Source organism: Penicillium angulare (assembly GCF_028827245.1).
Source record: "Penicillium angulare strain IBT 27051 chromosome Unknown utg000004l_segment0_segment0, whole genome shotgun sequence".
In the NCBI taxonomy this organism is placed as follows: Eukaryota; Fungi; Ascomycota; class Eurotiomycetes; order Eurotiales; family Aspergillaceae; genus Penicillium; species Penicillium angulare.
The window spans coordinates 8,332,740-8,352,098 of NW_026623163.1; the positions used below are offsets into that span (position 1 = coordinate 8,332,740).

Consider the following 19,359-nt stretch of genomic DNA (forward strand, 5'->3'; position numbering starts at 1 on the left):
TATTGGATAATAGCGTATCGCCAATGCAGTAGATCGCCCATGCAAATCAAATCACGGCCGCCTGTCAAAACAGACTAGCAGGCCGCTTAGAGCCATACCTAATAGAGATCCTTCATGATCTCGCTAGTCGTCTCACTATTTGCCTCACTATATCAAGATTTAACCATGGCCAATCGGTTTCTGAAGGGTTGCAGGCAGACAAAAATAGTTTGCAGGAAGGCAGAGATAAACCAACGAGCTACTTTAAGAATTAAATCGCCGAGTCCTACAGGGGGTTCCGGACTAACGCCGGGTTGTCTTTAAATTGAAAGATATAGCCTTCAATCTTAACAGCTGGTAATATCAAACTAGATTTGCTTCACAGAAATCACTCGGTGGACCAATGCCTCCATTCAACAATTTTCCATGTAAGTGGTTTCCGAGAGGTCTCTGCATAAAAAGCTAACTTGAGTTTAGTACATGCAGTTAGAGCTTGCCCAAGCCTCCTATGATCGTATCAAAGACCGCAGCTCCTTGGATTGGACAGTTGACAGCTTCTGAATACTTTACCAGTTCCTTCAACTTCGGCATCACCCCGCAAATTCAACCAAACGATGCGGTAGGTCTGCGTGCCGATCTTACTATCGAGTATTTCAGAAGTTCACCGGCGAGGTTTCGAAGTTTCGAACCATCATGGCGTTTGAACTATGAGACACGCAATGCCGAATGGTTCGAGGCTTTTGAGCAGCTTCGAGGCTTTTGAGCAGCTTCGAGAGTATTTGAATTTTATAGCCTCGAAGAAGCACACAGACTCTACTCTCTATGGTGCAGTGGCTATTGGAATATATGTCCGTTTCTACCAGATGGAAGAAGGTGATACCCAGCCCTACGATTTGTTCGGTAGAGCCGATAAGCAGCCCTATGGTCAAAAAAGCCGAGGAGAAAATTCATGAGATCCTCCAATGGCTTGTCTCCGAGTCGCAGCCATTTTAGCACAATGGAAGTGGGGGGCCAACCAAAATCCATTGCCAATATGAAGCTCCTACACTCCATCTGGAACTTCGAAGCTTGCTGAAGATTGAGCATTCGGGCTTTTTCCACTGTTCCTGATTTGGAAAACATACGAAAATAAAGAAATTTGAACCACAAAGTACGATCGTGATTGATAATGGGGAATTCAAGCTACTGTGGCTTCAAGTTATCAATGGGGAGTTAAGCGTGTTCTATACCTACACTGGCATCGTTATGAAACATGCTTCAAATCTCGGGGGGCTGCATACCTCCATCACTTCCATCATGTTTCTTTTTTCTTTCCTTGTCTTTCCTTTTTTTCCTTTTTTTCCTTTTTCGCACTGTATTCTGAACTTCTTGTCTCTATTTGCTGTTCATATCTTTTGAATCTTTCAGTTTCCAGTATTTTGTTTCATGTGTCGTATGTGAATTTTGTGAGGACTTTCATTTTGTTTGTACTGTTTGGATATGATTCAATTCGATTGTTAGTATATATGGATTCATATCAGCTTTTATACTCATTTAGTGTCAACTTGAAGATCACTTCCTCTTTTTCTTGGTATATTTGAAGTCTGTCAAAGACTTCAAGTTGATTGATCATATATATCATTCCAATATCCATTTACATTATGTACTAGTATCAATCACAATTTTGCCCTTGAGACAACTCTCCAGGTCTTTGACGGACTTATCATGTGAGACTCTCGCTATCCCGAGGTTCCCAAAATGCTGATTTTTAGAATGACAAAATCATCAGCTTGATATTTTTTACATATTTAGATTACATACCTTCGCCTCAAAAAGGATTTTATTTGAATGCACTCCATGGCTCTATCGCAACTCTAAGGCCGCAGCATAAGTGCAACTTGAATGCCGCTGATGCATAACCTCTGAATTATTGCTACGAATACAGCATGACACACAAGCCCACTTCGGCCACTCAAAACTCAATCATAGCATTTTTATGCATGACCTTATGATGAATTTTCATGCAACCATGGTCCAGAGTCATTTAGGCTTATGTATGGACATTCCGGTGTTTCTCGTCAAGTAAATCGTATTCGTCCTCGTATATCGAATGCTGGGGATAAACAACCCCAAACTTTGTGCCACCATGAGTACTGCCCAGGTGGAGGCATCCAATCAGACACATACGCCACCCACTTCAGGCTTATACCACCTAGTAGTATACTATACTATCCACACAAGGGAACTATATTCAATTTGAATCTTCTAATGTTTGTGTGAAGAGAGTCGGACTTGATCAGCTTGAATAATTAGAGATTTCACTCATAGGTCTCTTCCCCACCATACCTTCCTGGCGCGGTTTTGCCCTTGTAGGCCTTGACATTCCAATCCGGACCAAGTATTTGGCTTCATCTAGGATTACATACCACTGAGCACTGCACAACATTTCCTTTTCCTCCTGGCCATGGTTTGAGAGTCCAATTAAATGAAGAATCACAGGTCCCCTGGCCAAGTTTGAATGCAACTTTATTGCGTAAGGTGAGATGACAAAAATTTCAAAACAGCCGGAATCAACTGACGGAGCGTGATCATGATTTGCACTACTGATTTTATGCCTACCGCCATTATAGGCATGTTTATGCGGGGTTCTAAATTTAATTACCACTATCTATGCTTCGCTGATGTTCCGTCTTTCATCCCCACTTCGCTCTTCCCCACGGAAAAACCTGCCTGGAACGGACTAGACCCACACAAAGCTTTGGAATTAACCCCTCCATATATATCGCGGGAGTCGACGGCCTATCTGTGATAGAACTACTTCAACGTTGAATCATTGTTGTCTGTTCCTGTTATATCGCAAATATGGGTCTTTCGGTGGATATTGTCACGCCTAATGGGCACCACTACTCGCAGCCAACCGGGCTTTTCATCAACAACGAGTTTGTTTCAGCGACCTCCGGACAAACCATCACCTCTATTGATCCTGCGTGAGCTTGATACGTGCATCGTGTATGATATGTTCCCTAACTGACATATTCTTCAGTACCGATAAGCCAATTGCCAGCGTCGACGCAGCTAGTGCCGATGATGTTGACCGCGCTGTGAAGGCCGCAAAGGCGGCACTGGTGCACCCATCATGGAAGCTTCTTCCGGCCACCGAGCGAGGCGAGTTGATGGGCCGACTTGCCGACTTAATGTGGGAAAACAGAGAACTTCTTGCCTCCATCGACGCATGGGATAATGGTACGTGATGCTCATGCCAGACGCCGATCCACTCCACATGCACTGCGCATATTTTTTATGCTCTGCCGTTCCGCAGCCCCGCTAAGTCTAATCAGGCAAGCCCTACCATGTTACCTTTGATGAGGATCTTGTCGAGGCAACATCAACCATCCGCTACTACAGTGGCTGGGCTGATAAGACATTCGGTCAGACTATCAACACCACTCCTCAAAAATTCGCTTATACCCTCCGCCAGCCAATTGGTGTTGTTGCCCAAATCATCCCATGGAATTATCCCTTGGCTATGGCAGCCTGGAAGCTGGGTCCTGCATTGGCATGTGGAAATACTGTTGTTCTAAAGCCTGCTGAGCAAACACCTCTTAGCATTTTGGTTTTCGCTACACTGGTTGTCAAGGCTGGCTTCCCACCTGGTGTTATCAACATCGTTAACGGTTATGGCCGTGAGGCGGGCTCCGCTCTTACCTCGCATCCCTTGGTTGATAAGGTCGCTTTCACTGGATCGACAGCTACAGGCCGCGAAATTATGAAGATTGCTGCCGGTTCTCTGAAAAATATCACTCTCGAGACAGGTGGCAAGTCACCGCTGCTGGTCTTCCCCGACGCGGATATGGACCAAGCTGTTAAGTGGTCGCACTTCGGTATTATGTCAAACCAGGGCCAGATTTGCACTGCTACATCTCGAATCTTCGTGCACCGTGATATTCTACCTTCTTTCCTAGCGGAGTTCAAGAAGGCCGTGGAGGCCGTATCGATCGGCGACCAATGGGATACTGCAACATTCCAGGGCCCACAGGTCACCCGTGCGCAATATGAGCGTATTCTGTCTTATTTTGAAATTGCTAAGAGCGAAGGCGCAACATTACTGACTGGTGGTGCCGCCCATGTCCCTGCTAAGGCAGAAAACAAGAACGGATACTTTGTCCAGCCCACTGTGTACACTGATGTGAAGGACTCTATGCGCATTGTTCGCGAAGAGGTGTTCGGTCCTGTTGCTGTGATCCTGCCTTTCGATACTGAGGAGGAAGCTATTCAACGCGCTAACGATACCTCTTACGGTCTGGGTGCCTCTGTTTTCACAACGGATTTGGAGCGTGCGCACCGTGTCGCTTCTGAGCTTGAGTCCGGTATGGTCTGGGTGAACAGCAGCCAGGATTGCGATCCTCGCGTACCATTTGGAGGTGTCAAGCAGAGTGGCATTGGTCGTGAGCTTGGAGAGGCTGGATTGGAGGCGTATAGTCAAATCAAGGCTGTCCATGTTAACATGGGTAACAAGCTGTAAATCTTAAGTTGGAACTTTGTCTTATATTTTATAGAGTTAGACTCACTTGCAATGAATACTACACGATCATGATTTAATTGAATCTCCAATGGCCAATGGTGTCAATTCCAGTTTACGCTTAGCTCTTAGGCGACGAGACCGCCTCAACATAACCACAGTTCTGTACAGATCTTATTCACACAACTAGCATTAAACATATGATGGAAATTTTTAAATACCTTTTTTTAGGGCAATTATGCTTGCATAAACTATGTAGTTTTGTCTCTTTTCCCCCATTCAAGCACACTCTGTCCCTTTGCGTGAGGGTGAAAGTTGCTTACACAATTTGGGCAAGAGACTCCGATAACAGCAAGTCATTCCGACCATAACATCATGAGAAGGTAGAAATACCCCAGAATTTACGCAATAGCATCCGATGTTGATATGGGGTCATCTGGGGAACATTTCTGGGGTAGCATTAAACAGCCTTTAATGAAAGGGAAATGATCCCAAGTTTTGTTTCAATTCCTAGCTTATCGTCGGTGATTCCTCGGCTTCAACAGCACTGTTACTATGCCCTAATAGAAACATCAAATGCCACTAATAAATAATTAGATAAGCAAAGATAAGTGTTTTTATATCTCGATAAAATGTACCCATTAGGCATGCTTTTCCTTCAAAATGATAAACATAACTTTCTAGCTGTTACGTACGGCATAGCATGCTTGATCTTCCCTGTAGAATTTGAAGGTTTCACTGGGTGATATCTTATATTCAGGTCCACTGGCCCCGTTTCTCCAGCTTATATGCCCCATAGATATAATCTCGAAATCGAAATTGGAAGGTGAATTACATTTCCCCGCAAGGTTGGGTGTGGCAAAGTCGGCTGTTATGGATGTGTCCGCATATGGATCCTGCGTCATGTTCTCCTTTTAGATCCCCAGTTAGAAGCGACAATTGATTACTTTCCTTTTCTCAACGATCTGTTCAATATATACTATTCAATTCAAAATGGGAGCAACAACCACTCACCCGTCTTAAATTGTCGATATTCGACCTGCTAACACGGATATTCGCAATGAGATACCTCCTCATGACGAAGACGAGATAGAGAAGCCAGATCTCACACCCCAGCGGCAGGATGCCTTTGGAGACGAAGAAAACGCGGAGGTCAAATATAAGATTCTAAAACGGTGGTATGTACTTCGATACTACTAGCGCAGTTAACTAGTGCCTAGAGTCTCACAGAATATTTTCTCATTAGGCAAGGCGGACTTCTTATGGTAGCAGAGACAATTTCATTGGGTATTCTATCTCTACCAGCAGCTGTTGCTGGCTTGGGACTTGTCCCGGCCCTCATTGTCCTCATTGGCCTGGGTCTTCTGGCAACCTATACAGGCTATATCATCGGACAATTCAAATGGAGACACCCACATATTTGAAGCATGGCTGATGCAGGCGAAGTGCTAATGGGTCGATTCGGTCGGGAGTTATTTGGAACAGCACAACTACTCTTTCTTATCTTCATTATGGCAAGTCATATTTTGACTTTTACTGTGGCAATGAATGTAATCACTAAGCATGGAACTTGTACACTTGTCTTTGGTGTCGTCGGGGTGATCCTCTCCTGTTTCTTGTCGCTGCCGCGGACTCTGGCAAACGTGTCTTGGCTTTCACTTGTTTGTGAGTTTGATAATTGCGCAATCAAAGCTTAACATAATTTCATGAGCTAACATTACCCTTCTTCATAGCTTTCATCAGCATGTTGTCTGCAGTTATTATCACCATGGTTGCGCTTGGTATTGAAAATCCCGGTGCCGTTGTCCATCCACTTGTTGAAACAAACTTGGTAACTGGCTTCATGTCAGCGGCAAACATTGCCTTCTCATACGGTTTGTCAGTCTTGTCATCTTCAGTAGAACAAACTCTGACTTGATAACTCTAGTCAGCCACAATACCTTCTTTACCTTCATGGCCGAGCTCGAAAACCCTAGGGACTTCCCTAAGGCCCTCGCCCTCCTTCAAACAGTCGACATGACCTTGTATATTATTGCATCGGTAGTTATCTACCGCTATGCAGGAGCGAGTGTCGAGCCCCCGGCTCTGGGATCAGCTAGCCCATTAGTATCGAGGATAGTCTAGGGGTAGCTCTGCCAACAGTAATATTTTCATTCAGCACAGCCGTATATTCCAAAGAATTTTGGTTCTAATCTCAAACAATCTAGATTGTCACTGCAGGAGTCATCAACAGCCATGTCGCTGCGAAATCGATAAAGATCCATGCGTTCGCCGGCACAGATCGCATGCACAAGCGGGATTGGGTTGCTGTCAGCTCGTGGGTAGGTATCGCTGTTGCGCCGTGGATTATCGCATGGATCATTGCAATGGCCATTCCAAATTTCAGCTCCATGCTCACGTTGATTGTATGGAAATCCTCTCAAATATCCCCGATACATCTTGAATTATGTGCAAAGCTAATAAATTTCCTAGACTGCTCTTTTTGGAAGCTGGTTCACATTCATCTTCACGTTTATTTTTGGATTCCATCTGAATCAGATCATGTGGTTTTCGTCACCCCGGAAGATACTTCTCACTTTCTTGAATACACTCGCTATCTGTGTCGGACTCATTTTGGTGAGTAGGCGCGTTGGTATAGATATTTTGTTGATGAGAAACTTTGGTAATGTTTCATATAGTGTGGTCTTGGTCTTTACAGTGCTGGGAAGTCAACATATGACAATCCCAGCAGCTCGAGCTTCTCTTGCGCCAATAATTCTTGATTTTGACGGTCGATTCAATGTACATCACATTCCCGAGTGGGGATCATTAAACTTAGTGGAGCTGAGGGACCTTTTTAATGGTTAGCTTACATTGATAGGATAGAATATTTCTTTCATCAGAGGCATCAAACTTTTACTAGCGGATTAGATGTAAATGAACATTGAAATACGATGTCAATTGTTCGAATTTCATTTCGCAGAAGCGGGGTAAAATCAAATTTCATTCCTGAATCATAAAATATAACCTCATAATTAATTCTTTAGATGTTAATTAACCTCGAGATACTCGTTTGAAATGCTGTGCAATGCTGTCTTAAATTCAGGGGGTGAAACAGCTCTTCCATCTGCCTTGAAAACTCTTTCCATATCTCATGCCTATTAATGCTCAGCACTTTGCGTGCCTCGAAAACCCAACCTCCCATGCATGCAGGGCGACATGCCATGTCTAAGACATAAGTCCACCCCGGGCCCCTGCATCGTGCATCAAATGGCGCCTTAGCAAGCTTTGTTTGACAGCTGCGTTTGGAATATTCCCTTTTCACTGTGCCACCTGGAAAATGGAATATTCGAGATTATTCACTATCAGCGGAATAAAATTAACTCTCTTCGATTTCGAATGTTAATTCAACTTGTGATATCTATAAAGCTGCACAGTTCTCCCAGGCCCTCGGAACTAAAAATACACAATCCTCAATTTGCCGTTCTCAAATGAACTTCATTCGTCTTGTCATATATACTACATTACAATCCTCATCAGGCCTCAGCTTTTATCCAACGGCCACCCAAACACCCGCCCGTAAACGCAAATACATGCTAATGCACTATCGTACTATTTCGTCCACCGCGCTCCTTAGTGCTCAAGATGTCTGTATCCAGTGAAGACAGTCATACCTTTGGTAGCCCTAAAGCCATTCGTCAACAGCCTGGCGCAGAGTACGAATGGAACCCCCCCTCCAATTATGTTGGCCATGGAAGACATCTTCGAAATAAAGAACTCTGCCGCAATTCGAGCTCAGTTGTTGCGACGAGTTCCTCCACTCGTCGAGGTGGAAATTCGGCTTCACGAGGCTCCAGACCCAAGTGTTAACACTGCGGAAAGTTGGGCCATACCAAGGCAAAATGTTGGAAACTTGGTAACTAAGGGTAAAATGATGACCCTGGGATATCTCCAAGAAGAGGCCCATGTGCGGGTTTCAGGTCGTTGAACTTGACTCCACTGGAGAAACTGGGCTATCTGGACGGCTTTTCATTTTTGTATCTTAGTCTTTAGTAGAATCCTCCTAAATGCACGATTTTGGAATGTTTGCCCGTTGGTATTATTCGAGTACTCGCACAGTCGGCAGCACGCCAGTATGAGATCCGAGAAATTACCAACACACGAACAGGTCATAGTCGTGTTTTAGGGCACCTGGGGCTTTTTGTGAGCTTTATATGTTGTCGTGTTGGATCACAATTTTGTATCTTGTGCGTGAAGCATTTTTCAATGTTCATTTGCATTCATTTTATTTTAAAATAGTATCTGTTTCCAAGCAAATTGATGTAATGCGAAATAAAACTAGACCTTTCGCTTGACTAATCCCTTGAAGAAATCAAAACTGTTACTGTCACTTTGGAGCTGCCATACGCGGCCGGTAGGTCTGTCACCCCAGCTTAGCTCTTCTGCAAGCAACAATCCATAATCCCGAGTGATGCCCTGAATCCGCGCCCGAGCGCCACCTTCTTCCTCCAGTGTCACGATCTGGTGCATATGAAGCCAGTCCTGGTAATACATAGCCTCAAAGCCACGGTCAAAACCAGCGCGCAAGAAACGGATGTAAAGGTCCTCGAATGTAGTCAGAATGCTTGCGAGGAGTTTCTCAAGTGTGACGGGGGCAGCTGCCGCGGCACCAGGGGAGGCGTATCGCTCAGCGAGAGCTGTTAATGCGGTGGTGGGAGAGGCGTTTGTGGCGTTGACGCCGATTCCGACGACAGAGATGTATTCATTGGACATGAAGTGGGAGTTGATGAGGATACCGCAAATCTTAGTGTATCGTTTTTGTTCTGGGTCGGTGGGGTCAAGTGCATCTGGCATTTGGTGTTAGTGATTGTGAATTAAGTATTCGTGGAATGAAGAAGAGCTGCGTACAAATATCATTGGGCCATTTCATCTTCACTGGGATCTTCTCATATCCCTTAGCATAGGTCTTGATTCCTCTTACAACGGCCATAGCTGCTATGTACTGGAGGAACACAACAGGTGCTGACTGCATCTTCTCCATTGGGTGTCGCACAATTGTTGAGAAGATGAGAGAGCCTGCCGGTGAAAGCCAAACGTTAGATCCTCGTCCACGTCCAGCAACCTGCACGGTTGCTGTGGCTGTAAATCCAGTTGGAAGACGGCGTAGAAGTTTAGTATTCCTATAATGTGTCAGATACTGCATGCCAACAATAGAATACGTCAAGTCTTGTCGGTGAGAGAAATGCAAAACATGAAAAGGACTCACTTTTCCAAAATAGTGTTGGTACTTGTTACCACCTCGCCATACATGAGATTAGATCCAAATTGAGAAGCTCCTTCTCGCGACTCCGATTGGTATTGTTTAAGATTGGAGTGAAACGCGTGATGATTGAAATATGGTGTGAGCTTGGACGACGGGAGATCATCATGGAAAACAAGTCTCTTGACAATAGCCTGATAATCAACAATGCCCTCGGTGGGTTTTGATTCGTCATCAGGCAATGCCTCCTCCAAATCGCTCAGGTTCCAAGTACCCGGTCGCTCAATCCGGAATGTATCATTCTCATCTTTCAAATATTCGTTCTTGTTTTCATTTGTCAAGTCGGGAGCAAGCAGCGACAAAATGTCTATCGACTTCTCGGGGTCTTGACCAGAGATATGCAGAGAGGACAACGAAGGAACTGTCGTGGTATCTCGCGTAACTTGTAATCCAAGTTTCAATAAGCAGGCCTTGAGGAATTCCGTACGTTCCTTATCGTCTTTAGTCAGTGCATTGACAACATCTGCAAATTCGGGACCCCCAGCCTTGGGATCGAGGTTGGCCGCTGCAAATCTAAAGAAACTGCGTCAGCGATCTTTCATCCATAGTGCAAATCATATACATACTCCGGGTGCGGTCCTGTGAGAACAGCTGCGCCATTGCCAACCTTACAGTGGATAACAGCCGCAGCACCACCCTCACCAGGGTCAACATTAAGTTCCTCCGTATAGTTCGCCAACACTTCCACGCCCTTATCCTTGTAAAGCGCCGCGTCCACAAACACTCCACCACCATTATAATAAGACCGAAATGTCGACGGCACCGTCCCAACATTCAATTCCTCCTTCGAAACACCGATCTCCGAAGCACGAGCCCCATCCTCACTATGATAGACGAATCCCGGAAACGCACCACCACGACAAATGCCCGGGAAAAACGCCAGTTCGCGATCCCCCACAACCTCCATAGTCTTATCTCCTACCTCGAACTCGCACCTCTTTGATCCATAATACCCTCCCGCACAAAATCCCAAGTACTTTCCACCTCTTTGAACGAATTGCTTAATGCGCCTGTTCCCCGCGCCGTTCAGCGTGCGGCCATATCCCAAATCCGCCCCACCAGGAATCACCAGTAATGCGCAGGTAGCGGTCCACGGCTCGTTGAGGAGCATCTCACCTGTAACTGGCGTGACGGCATAATTGGCAGCGAGTAAACGGCGTAATGTGTAAAGACAGTGGCGGACTGAGTCAACGGTCGTGCCGGATCCTGTGTCGAAATTGTTGGTCAGAAAGCGGCTTAGTTGCCATGCTGAAGATTGGGTGAGCCCACCGGAGTAGACTAGGACATTGAGTCTTTTTGCTGTGAGATTGGCATCGTTGCCAGTTGGCGTTGCCATTTTTTTGAGCTTTTGCGTGACTGTTTTTGTTGGGGTTTGCACTTGCTTGTTTTGTTGGTTTGCGAGTGGTGACGCTGATCGATCGGCGATAAGACAAATGCTGGCTTTATCTCTGCCGAGGCCAGCCGTGGTTCTCCGATTCTTCCTCTAGCATACTTCGAAAATGTCGAACAACGAGGAAAAGCCTCGTGTTGAGGCTGAGGATGATGATGGACCTGATGAATGGTAAATGGAACTCCGCGAATTGTTATCAAGGTGTTGAAGTCGTTGAATACTGATCATAGATATAGGGACAAGCGCATTTTCAGCACGGGATGCCATTGTAAGCATACTACGCAGATTTACTCACGACGAGCTCATTTCTGACATAATTCAGCTGAGCAAGACAAGATGAATGACTGCTATTTCGCAAAGAAGGATTGGCGCGCCTGCAAAGATGAAGTGAGTGACACCAATGGGCGTACGACCTCTTGTCCGTTGCTCGAGTGTAACATTGCTTCTACTTGACAAAACTCGAGGATTTTCATTACAAATACCCTCCAAATACTCTCCTTGCATCTTCTTACTCGTCGAGACCACTAACAACCATCCAGATGGAGGCGTTCCGCGAATGCTGGAAGCGACAGGGCAACGACCAGCGCACCGAAACGAAGGACGCATAAACCAAACACGACTGTATTTCTACTCTCAACAACACAATTGAAGAACTCTCCAATCATGCATCAATCCTTAATATCTCTAAATAACTTTACCGGTCCATAGTTCAATATTTACAGATCCCATTCACGTAGACCAATTTTCATCACGTGATGTCATCCCTATAGCTAGGATTCAGCTTCACCCGTAAACCCATAGCTCCCACCCCCATACTAACCAACCAACCAACTTGCTATCATGTCTACCCTCCGCGCCCGTCCCTGGAGTGCCCTCAAGGCCCTCCAAACAACCCCAATCCGCCAAGCCCCTCTCCAATCCCTGGGCAAGCGCACCCTATCCAGCACAACACGCTTCAACCAGCAAAACAGCACAAGCTCCAACCAACCAACAAACTCCAAGCCCCCAGCTCCATCCGCACAATCTACACCCTCCCAACGTATCTCAACACAAACCCCCAACCGAGCAACAACAGATAATATCTCCAAGAGCGGATTATCAGATAAACCCCTCGATCTCGATAAACCCTCCGAGGAAAAGATCGACTGGACCCGCTCCTTCCACGGTCTCTCTGCGCAACCATTTGCGAAGGAAGCTGCTGATATCCTTCTTGCTGAGATTGATTCGAATGAGGTGGAAATCAAGCCTGATGGAATCGTTTATCTGCCTGAGATCAAGTATAGACGGGTTCTGAATAGGGCTTTTGGTCCTGGTGGGTGGGGTCTTGCGCCGAGAGGCGAGAGTATTGTTACACCTAAGACTGTGACGAGGGAGTATGCGCTTGTTTGCCATGGACGGTGAGTTGATTTAATTGGATTTTTTAGCTGTGCTTAGCTTTGTTTGAGGTGGTTTACTGATTACGAAATGTTTTTAGACTTGTTTCTGTTGCACGTGGTGAACAGGATTATTTCTCGCCTGATGGAATTCCTACTGCTACGGAGGGATGTAGGTCTAATGCGCTTGTGAGATGTTGTAAGGATTTGGGAATTGCGAGTGAGCTTTGGGATCCAAGGTGGATCCGCAAGTATAAGGCGCAGTATACCCGGGAAGTGTTTGTTGAGCATGTGGTGAACAAGCGGAAGTCGAAGATCTGGGTGCGAAAGGATGATGTGGTTGGGTATCCGTGGAAGGAGACTAGATAGATGCTAGTTGTTCATGTGGGTGTTTTGTAAACAGGTGTTGGTGACTAGCTACATGTACTTTAGGCATTGGACTGTACGATATTGTGATACTATGGTTGAAGCTTGAGATAACGTTCTCATCGAAATATGGCGGATTCTGTTTACCTGCTGTTGCTGTTGATATTGATAGAATATGAATGTTGAAAATCCCCTCTTCTACAATGATTTCTTACTGGAGAATGGGAATGGAGGATTGAAGAATGGGATCAGTTAAAAGACCAGTTAATAAGAGAAATGGAAAAAATTTATAAGTTTTGAAGATCCAAGTCCCACAGACATACATCGGCATATCATCGATGTTCTAAATCTCACAAATACATGGCTGAAGTATCATACAATCAAAGACACAATGCGTAATAAGAAAATTTTCCGAGGGCGAAGGAAAAGAAGAAGAAAATTGACGCCATTTATGAAAATCCCTTTTGGTTTCCCGGAGGAAAGAAGAAATAAAGGAAAAGAGAGGGAAATGAAGGAAAGAAAAATGAGAAGGGAATGGAGTACGTTTAAGCATCTTGCTCACCATATGGTGATCGGTTCTTGTCACGCTTCAATGTACGCGAAATGAAAGAAGGTCGGCGTCCCTCAGGGCCTTCGGCAGTTGTTGTAGTCTCTGCCGGAATTTGGTGAGGAGGAGAGTACACGGAGGGTGGGGAGACTGGGTCGTAACGCTCTGTCTCGTAGTGGCCGGCGGTATTGCTACCGAATCCGCCGAGAGGAACAGTCTCGTAGTTGCCGTGGTCGGCGTGTTGAGACTGGTAGTAGGATGTGTTGTAAGTTCCAGACTCAGGGGATCCAATGATAGGGTGAGCTGGGACTTGGCCTTGCATGTGCTGTTGCTGTCCAATATGGGGTGGTGGCTCGTAGCGGGTGCTTCCGCGAGAGCCTGGGGGTGCTGGGGCCTGGAGAATAGGCACGTTGCTGGTGGATGGGGTGAGACCTGCAGGCACTGGAGAGAGAGGTGCAGGCATTGGCTCCTGGCCGCCGTAGGACATGCGGGTGCCGGCCTTACGGTGACCCTTGGATGGCTCACGAGCGACGGAAGCGCCACCGGGGGCACCGTTGTTCATGCTTTGGCGGGCGCCCTGGCTGGAGGATCCGGTGGTGGTGCGCTGGAGAGGGTTGTCCTGCTCGTCCAGACCAGGGCTGACACTGACAGCGGGAGGGCGGGCGTTCAATCGGTCGGCGATAGCAGCTTCATCAACGGCAGCGTGGGAAGAGCCACGGTGGGAAACCGTGCCGGATGAACGCTTCTGGTCGAAACCAGAGGCCTGGGCGGTGTTGGGAGCTAAGGAGGAATCGGTGGCAACGGCAGTAGCGGCACCAGTGCGCATCTTGTTGTCACCATCATCGTCGTTGTCATTGTCGTCACCGCCATCCTTGGATTCTTCCTCGGGAGCAGCAACTCCAGGAGCACGGATCTTCAGTTTGCGCATAGCCAGGACCAGAGCACACATGAACTTAGAGCGGCGAGCGGCACGAACGGTCTCGTTGGACCAGTTGGACTTGTGACGGATATCAACTTGCAGCTGCAGCTTGTCGAGATCGCCGACACCAATGACCTCAATGTTGAAGTCGGGCTGGAAGTCGCGAGAGTTATCCTTTTCACGAACGAAAATCTCCATCTCATCGCGGAGAGCCTCGATATCAGCGAAAGTGGTGTCGTAGGCCACGGGAACAGTAAGACGCTCGTGCATGGCAGTAGCACGGGTAAGATTGTCAACCCACAGACTGTTGAGGATGTTGTTGGGGACCTGAGTCATGCGGTGGTCTTGAACAGAACGGAAAACGGTAAACAGAAGAGAGATACGCTCGACGATGTAATCTTTGTCACTGACGTCGACACGGTCACCAATGTCGAAGGGATGCTTGACAAACAAGAAGATGCAAGAGCCCAGGACTTCCTGGCAAGTAGTCGAGAAGACGAAACTCAGGGAGAGCAAAGAGGTAGCGCCAGCCGCAATGACTGTACCGAAACCAGTGGTGACGAACGAGATAAAGACGAGAATTCCAATGATGAAAGCGACACAGAGCAAGAGGTTATCCAGGACACCGATAGCCTGGTCGACGTCGTGCATGCTGTGGTTCAAAGCCTTGCGCTGACGTGCCAAATCGGTAACGACCAAAATCATTTCATCCAAGCTGATGTCGCCGTTTCCATCCTTGTCCAGCATGGCAAATGCCTCTTCCGCTTCATGCTCATGGCCACTTCCCAGAACTTCCATAATATCGTCGATGAAGAGGGAATCACGGCCCTCGACAACAAAAGACATCCAAATACGGCGAGCCATAGCAGCAGCGCAACGCTTACGCTCAAGGACCGTGACCACAACGCTGTGGGTGTTGCTGTTGTCAAACACTCGCTTACCAGTAAGCTCTGAGGTAACATTGCCAACGGCTGCTTGGACTTTATCACCGATCTTATTAGCCTGCTGGCCGACTTGGCGACCGACCTCCTTGACCATGCGCAAAGGCATGATTGAAGAGCGCTTGTTGTTCTTCTTGGTAGCTTGACCAAGGATTGGATCCATGATAGTGCTGTCCTCGTCGGCGAACTCCGGGCAGTACATGGGGAACATGTTACGCGAGGCATCGAAGAGAAGACCAACCAGATAGACATTGCGCTTCGTTTCCTTGATCCTGGTATCGAACTGCTTGCGATGGTAGCTGATAGAGATCAACTGGACAATAGCCTTCTCTCCTAAGAAGATAAGACTGCAAACGAGTAAACCGAACAAGATATTTTTAATACTCTTCTCCCAAGATTTAACAGTGGTGTCGCTGCCAGCTTCCTTATCAGGATTCTCAGTCATGATCTGCAAACACACACAATCAAGATTAGCAACGAATTCAATACCACCAACGGATCAGAAATAAAAGGGAACAATCATACCGGAATAAAAGTAACCAGCGAAACAATACACCACAAGACAAGCGTGATAGGGAACTCCAAAGCCTTGAGAATAAGAGCATACTTGCGAGTACCAGAGCTCACAATACCACACAAAGTCATAAAGATAAATGGAATCAACTTAGCCAACAGCTTGCAAATCCACAAACTAACCCAAACGACTTCAATCCAAGTAAAGAACCAATAAATATGCACACCACCGATCTTCGCATCGGGAGAAGCAGTCGCGCCCACAATTATGGGAATCGCAATAATCGCTCCAACAGGAATAACATAGATCATGTACCGAGTCACAATACTGAAATTGTAAATAGCCTGATAAATCCGTCCAACATAATTAATACTGCCATCATCAGGAGCCTCCGCAGCCTTCCCCCGAATCTCATTGATATCTGTATCCGTTCTGCGTCGTCTCCCCGGTGCAATGGTATGCTTCTCACCAGCACCCTCCGTCAACCCAACCGTGGAGCCAGAACCCCATCCGGAACCCTGAGACGGCCCCTCCGTCAAGGGAATATCAATCGTTGCGTCGTTGGGATTATGCATCCCGTCATTTGCTGGGTAATCGGGTATTTGTTCAAAACGATGTGTAACGAGGTGCTTGGGTGCAATGCCCAGCTTATTTCGCATGGCGGGAAAGAAAGAAGGAAAAGGGAAGGAAAAAGATCCAACCCTTAAAATTAGATAAAGTGTTGGAGTGGACGATCTGAGCTAAAGCTGGTTGGTGCGTGTCTAGTCGCGGTGGAGAAGGGAGGAGAAAAAATCATAGGCCGGTGCTTGTCTTAGGCTTCTTGCCCCCTCACAAGTTGCATTGGACCCAGAAAAATGTGCTGGGTCTTCTTGGCTGGATTGCGCGGTGCGTGTTCTGTTTGGTGTGCTTTGTCTCTTCTTGTCTGACTTAGTGTGTCGGTTTTCCCGTCTAAGGGCCTGGAGGCGCGTCGATCTTTGCACTTGACACGACGCTATAGTTGAGGATTGGACCGAGGATTTGGTGGAGATAGGATCGGCGGTTTGAATGTTGAAGTGTAATACTTGTCTTTTACAAGGTAGGGGATGGGTCTAGAAAGATTGGAAATTAAAAGTGAGAGATCTAATCGAAGAGTTACTTGATGAAGGAAAATATCGACCTGTACGTGTTTCACCATTGTTGGGGGGAAAGCCACAAAAATGTGAGACACGCTTTTTTCGCATTCCTCGCAGCCATGGTGATCCACCGTGACAGCGGTTGCATTCCTGATTACACTGGTCATTTTGTTCATTTCACTATGAATTATGCAAGAACTGCTATTTTGTTACGATGCACGTTAGGATTCATCCTCACGACTTATGTACACACACGCACCCCCTGTACCTGTTTGCACAAGGTTTCCCCTCTTCAAATCGCCACTCCGAAGCCTTGAACTTTGGGATGCAGGTCCACCCGGGCCCACAGGGCGTTAGACGCGACGGCCAATGATCGGTCGTCATCTCCGAAGGCTTTTCCGATCTTACAACATATTATACACGCTTAGGGGTCCAACGGAGTTTGTCCAGACCGCGCGTCTTAATTGGGACTTGATACTATAAAATATAGCCCTAGACTACAAATCAATATGTGAACAGTGATTGCCAGTGCAGCTGATAGATCCACTAACAGTTTATGGTAATATGTATATTTCAAGTTCCAACGACCATATATAAGGCGTACTAGGAAAATGTACTTCACATGCAATATTCAAAATGCTATCGACAATCTCAAGAATCCACAACTATACACTTCAATGTTCCAACCAGGATTTAACTATAGATCTAACTCCACAATCTAACATCATGATGATAACGTACTAATTACTTCCTCCCAATCCAATTAAAAAGCCTTCTCATCCCTCCGTATCTGCTCCAAAACCTTCAAAACATCCTTACAACTCCACCCCCCCTCTAACGCCCTCAACAAAACATCCTGCTCACTCTCCGGCGCCATCCCACTAGGCGCAGGAGGCCTTCTATCCAAATTAGTCGGAAAAGCATACCCCTCCCCAACAGCTTGAACAAAAGCCCTAACCTCCCTCTCCTTAATCCCAAACTTCTCCGTCTCCATCCCCAATCCCGCAATACCACCTGCATCCTTATATTTCCCCAAAAGCAAATCCCAAGTCTTCTCCACAATGGGTAGAGAATCCACAGTTTCCATAGGTTTTCCAAACGGGCTACTAACCTGTAACAGATTCGCAACGCGTCTGAACCCATTTTCGGGACTCATTACATTTGCGCCTGCGGCGTGGAACAGGGCCGGATTAAAGAAGACTCCATCGCCTAGATCAAGAGGGAGAGCAACGTAGTTCTCTTGGAAGAAGGCTCGAAAGTCTTCGAGGCGCCAGGCTAGGTAGCCGGGTGCGTATGTTTGGGAGAATGGTAAGAAGCGCGTGGGGCCACTATCTAATGGCATAGCTGTGTGTGCGACTGCGCCTTGTAATGTCAGGAATTGCGAGGCGAGCTGTGTAGCTGCTGGAAAGCTAGATGCGGCATCTACTTCTTGGAAGCCCAGATGGAAGTCTCGGTGTGCTTGTTGGGCCGCGCCACCGGGATGAACGGCATTAACTTGAGCTGTAACTTTATATCCGGGTCCGAGCCATGCTGAGCAGACGGATTCAAGCCACGGATTAGAGTAGTAATCTGTGAAGGAGACTGGATCTTCGTCGGCGTGTTTGTTGAATGAGTTCCAGATTCTGTCGTTGGAGCCTGAGGCAGCGAAGTGGTCGCCTTTCTTTTGGGAGGATTGTTTTTCCTTGGCGATTATGCGGTTGAAGGCTTCGTTTGAGGCGGAGAGGGTTTCTTTGTAGCGCGATTCGGGGTACATGTTTTTAAGCACGAAGACGCCTGGTCCGCTGTGGAGGATGTGGTGCCATTCATCTTGGAGGGAGGAGATTGTTTGGGTTGGGACTGTGCTTTGGTTTATGCATGAGGGTGATAGGTCGTAGATTGGGATGTTTGAATCTACTGCGCTTGAGAGTGGGTAGGTGGATTTCTCGACTTTGCGCGAGCAGATGGTTTTGAAATCATCTAGTTGGATGGAGTTTAGACTGAAGTGTCTCGAGGGGATTGATGTGTGGCCGTTCATTGCACTTTTGGGTTGGGGTGGGTTTTAAATTCTTTAAGTTTGGGGCTTTTCAAGATTCGGGTTCTTGCTGCACTTTGTCTGGGGTCTGATTTTGCATGTCGGAGTGGGCTTGAAGTACGAAATTAGCGGAATTCAATCTCCAGTGATTCCATGTTGTTCCCCACATTACCATCTACTATCCACTTGTACCCGCATTTTGATGTTGACCAACAGCTGGTTCGCTTGGAAATCTATTCGTTTTTCGGAATATGGTTTCCGATGATACTTGTAGGAATATAATAACCTTGGAATGAAAAAAGAGTATGTTTCTAGATATGGGTATCACAGCCATCACGCAGTAAAGTACAGGGTCTACCACAGGTGAAGCAAGATGCGCAGAAGAATGTCAAAACGGATGATTCCAATAT

At 46.6% G+C, this 19,359-nt stretch overlaps 9 protein-coding genes across 9 annotated transcripts; 6 read left to right on the forward strand and 3 right to left on the reverse strand.

The window, feature by feature from the left end:
* Positions 1-698: 698 nt before the first annotated feature.
* Positions 699-932, forward strand: N7478_007023 (uncharacterized protein; the record flags this gene model as incomplete). The annotated part of the gene is made up of 1 exon (XM_056923237.1): positions 699-932. One exon carries the CDS (start codon positions 699-701, stop codon positions 930-932), a length of 234 nt encoding a protein of 77 aa, XP_056781274.1.
* A 1,888-nt stretch (positions 933-2,820) lies between these two features.
* Positions 2,821-4,480, forward strand: N7478_007024 (uncharacterized protein; the record flags this gene model as incomplete). The annotated part of the gene is made up of 3 exons (XM_056923238.1): positions 2,821-2,945; positions 3,002-3,201; positions 3,297-4,480. The coding sequence occupies 3 exons, from the start codon at positions 2,821-2,823 to the stop codon at positions 4,478-4,480; spliced, it is 1,509 nt and encodes a 502-aa protein (XP_056781275.1).
* Positions 4,481-6,245: 1,765 nt separating this feature from the next.
* Positions 6,246-7,239, forward strand: N7478_007025 (uncharacterized protein; the record flags this gene model as incomplete). Its single annotated transcript, XM_056923239.1, has 5 exons — positions 6,246-6,351; positions 6,405-6,583; positions 6,685-6,882; positions 6,950-7,093; positions 7,156-7,239. 5 exons carry the CDS (start codon positions 6,246-6,248, stop codon positions 7,237-7,239), a joined length of 711 nt encoding a protein of 236 aa, XP_056781276.1.
* A 959-nt stretch (positions 7,240-8,198) lies between these two features.
* On the forward strand, positions 8,199-8,444 carry N7478_007026 (uncharacterized protein; the record flags this gene model as incomplete). The annotated part of the gene is made up of 1 exon (XM_056923240.1): positions 8,199-8,444. One exon carries the CDS (start codon positions 8,199-8,201, stop codon positions 8,442-8,444), a length of 246 nt encoding a protein of 81 aa, XP_056781277.1.
* Positions 8,445-8,794: 350 nt separating this feature from the next.
* N7478_007027 (biotin--[acetyl-CoA-carboxylase] ligase BPL1) lies at positions 8,795-11,112 on the reverse strand (the record flags this gene model as incomplete). The annotated part of the gene is made up of 4 exons (XM_056923241.1): positions 8,795-9,303; positions 9,365-9,636; positions 9,723-10,289; positions 10,343-11,112. 4 exons carry the CDS (start codon positions 11,110-11,112, stop codon positions 8,795-8,797), a joined length of 2,118 nt encoding a protein of 705 aa, XP_056781278.1.
* Positions 11,113-11,275: 163 nt separating this feature from the next.
* On the forward strand, positions 11,276-11,774 carry N7478_007028 (uncharacterized protein; the record flags this gene model as incomplete). Its single annotated transcript, XM_056923242.1, has 4 exons — positions 11,276-11,337; positions 11,403-11,434; positions 11,489-11,553; positions 11,706-11,774. 4 exons carry the CDS (start codon positions 11,276-11,278, stop codon positions 11,772-11,774), a joined length of 228 nt encoding a protein of 75 aa, XP_056781279.1.
* Positions 11,775-12,006: 232 nt separating this feature from the next.
* N7478_007029 (putative mitochondrial genome maintenance protein Mgm101) lies at positions 12,007-12,908 on the forward strand (the record flags this gene model as incomplete). Its single annotated transcript, XM_056923243.1, has 2 exons — positions 12,007-12,563; positions 12,641-12,908. The coding sequence occupies 2 exons, from the start codon at positions 12,007-12,009 to the stop codon at positions 12,906-12,908; spliced, it is 825 nt and encodes a 274-aa protein (XP_056781280.1).
* A 542-nt stretch (positions 12,909-13,450) lies between these two features.
* N7478_007030 (serine/threonine protein kinase) lies at positions 13,451-16,485 on the reverse strand (the record flags this gene model as incomplete). Its single annotated transcript, XM_056923244.1, has 2 exons — positions 13,451-15,760; positions 15,838-16,485. The coding sequence occupies 2 exons, from the start codon at positions 16,483-16,485 to the stop codon at positions 13,451-13,453; spliced, it is 2,958 nt and encodes a 985-aa protein (XP_056781281.1).
* A 1,216-nt stretch (positions 16,486-17,701) lies between these two features.
* N7478_007031 (phytanoyl-CoA dioxygenase family protein) lies at positions 17,702-18,952 on the reverse strand (the record flags this gene model as incomplete). The annotated part of the gene is made up of 1 exon (XM_056923245.1): positions 17,702-18,952. One exon carries the CDS (start codon positions 18,950-18,952, stop codon positions 17,702-17,704), a length of 1,251 nt encoding a protein of 416 aa, XP_056781282.1.
* Positions 18,953-19,359: the final 407 nt, after the last annotated feature.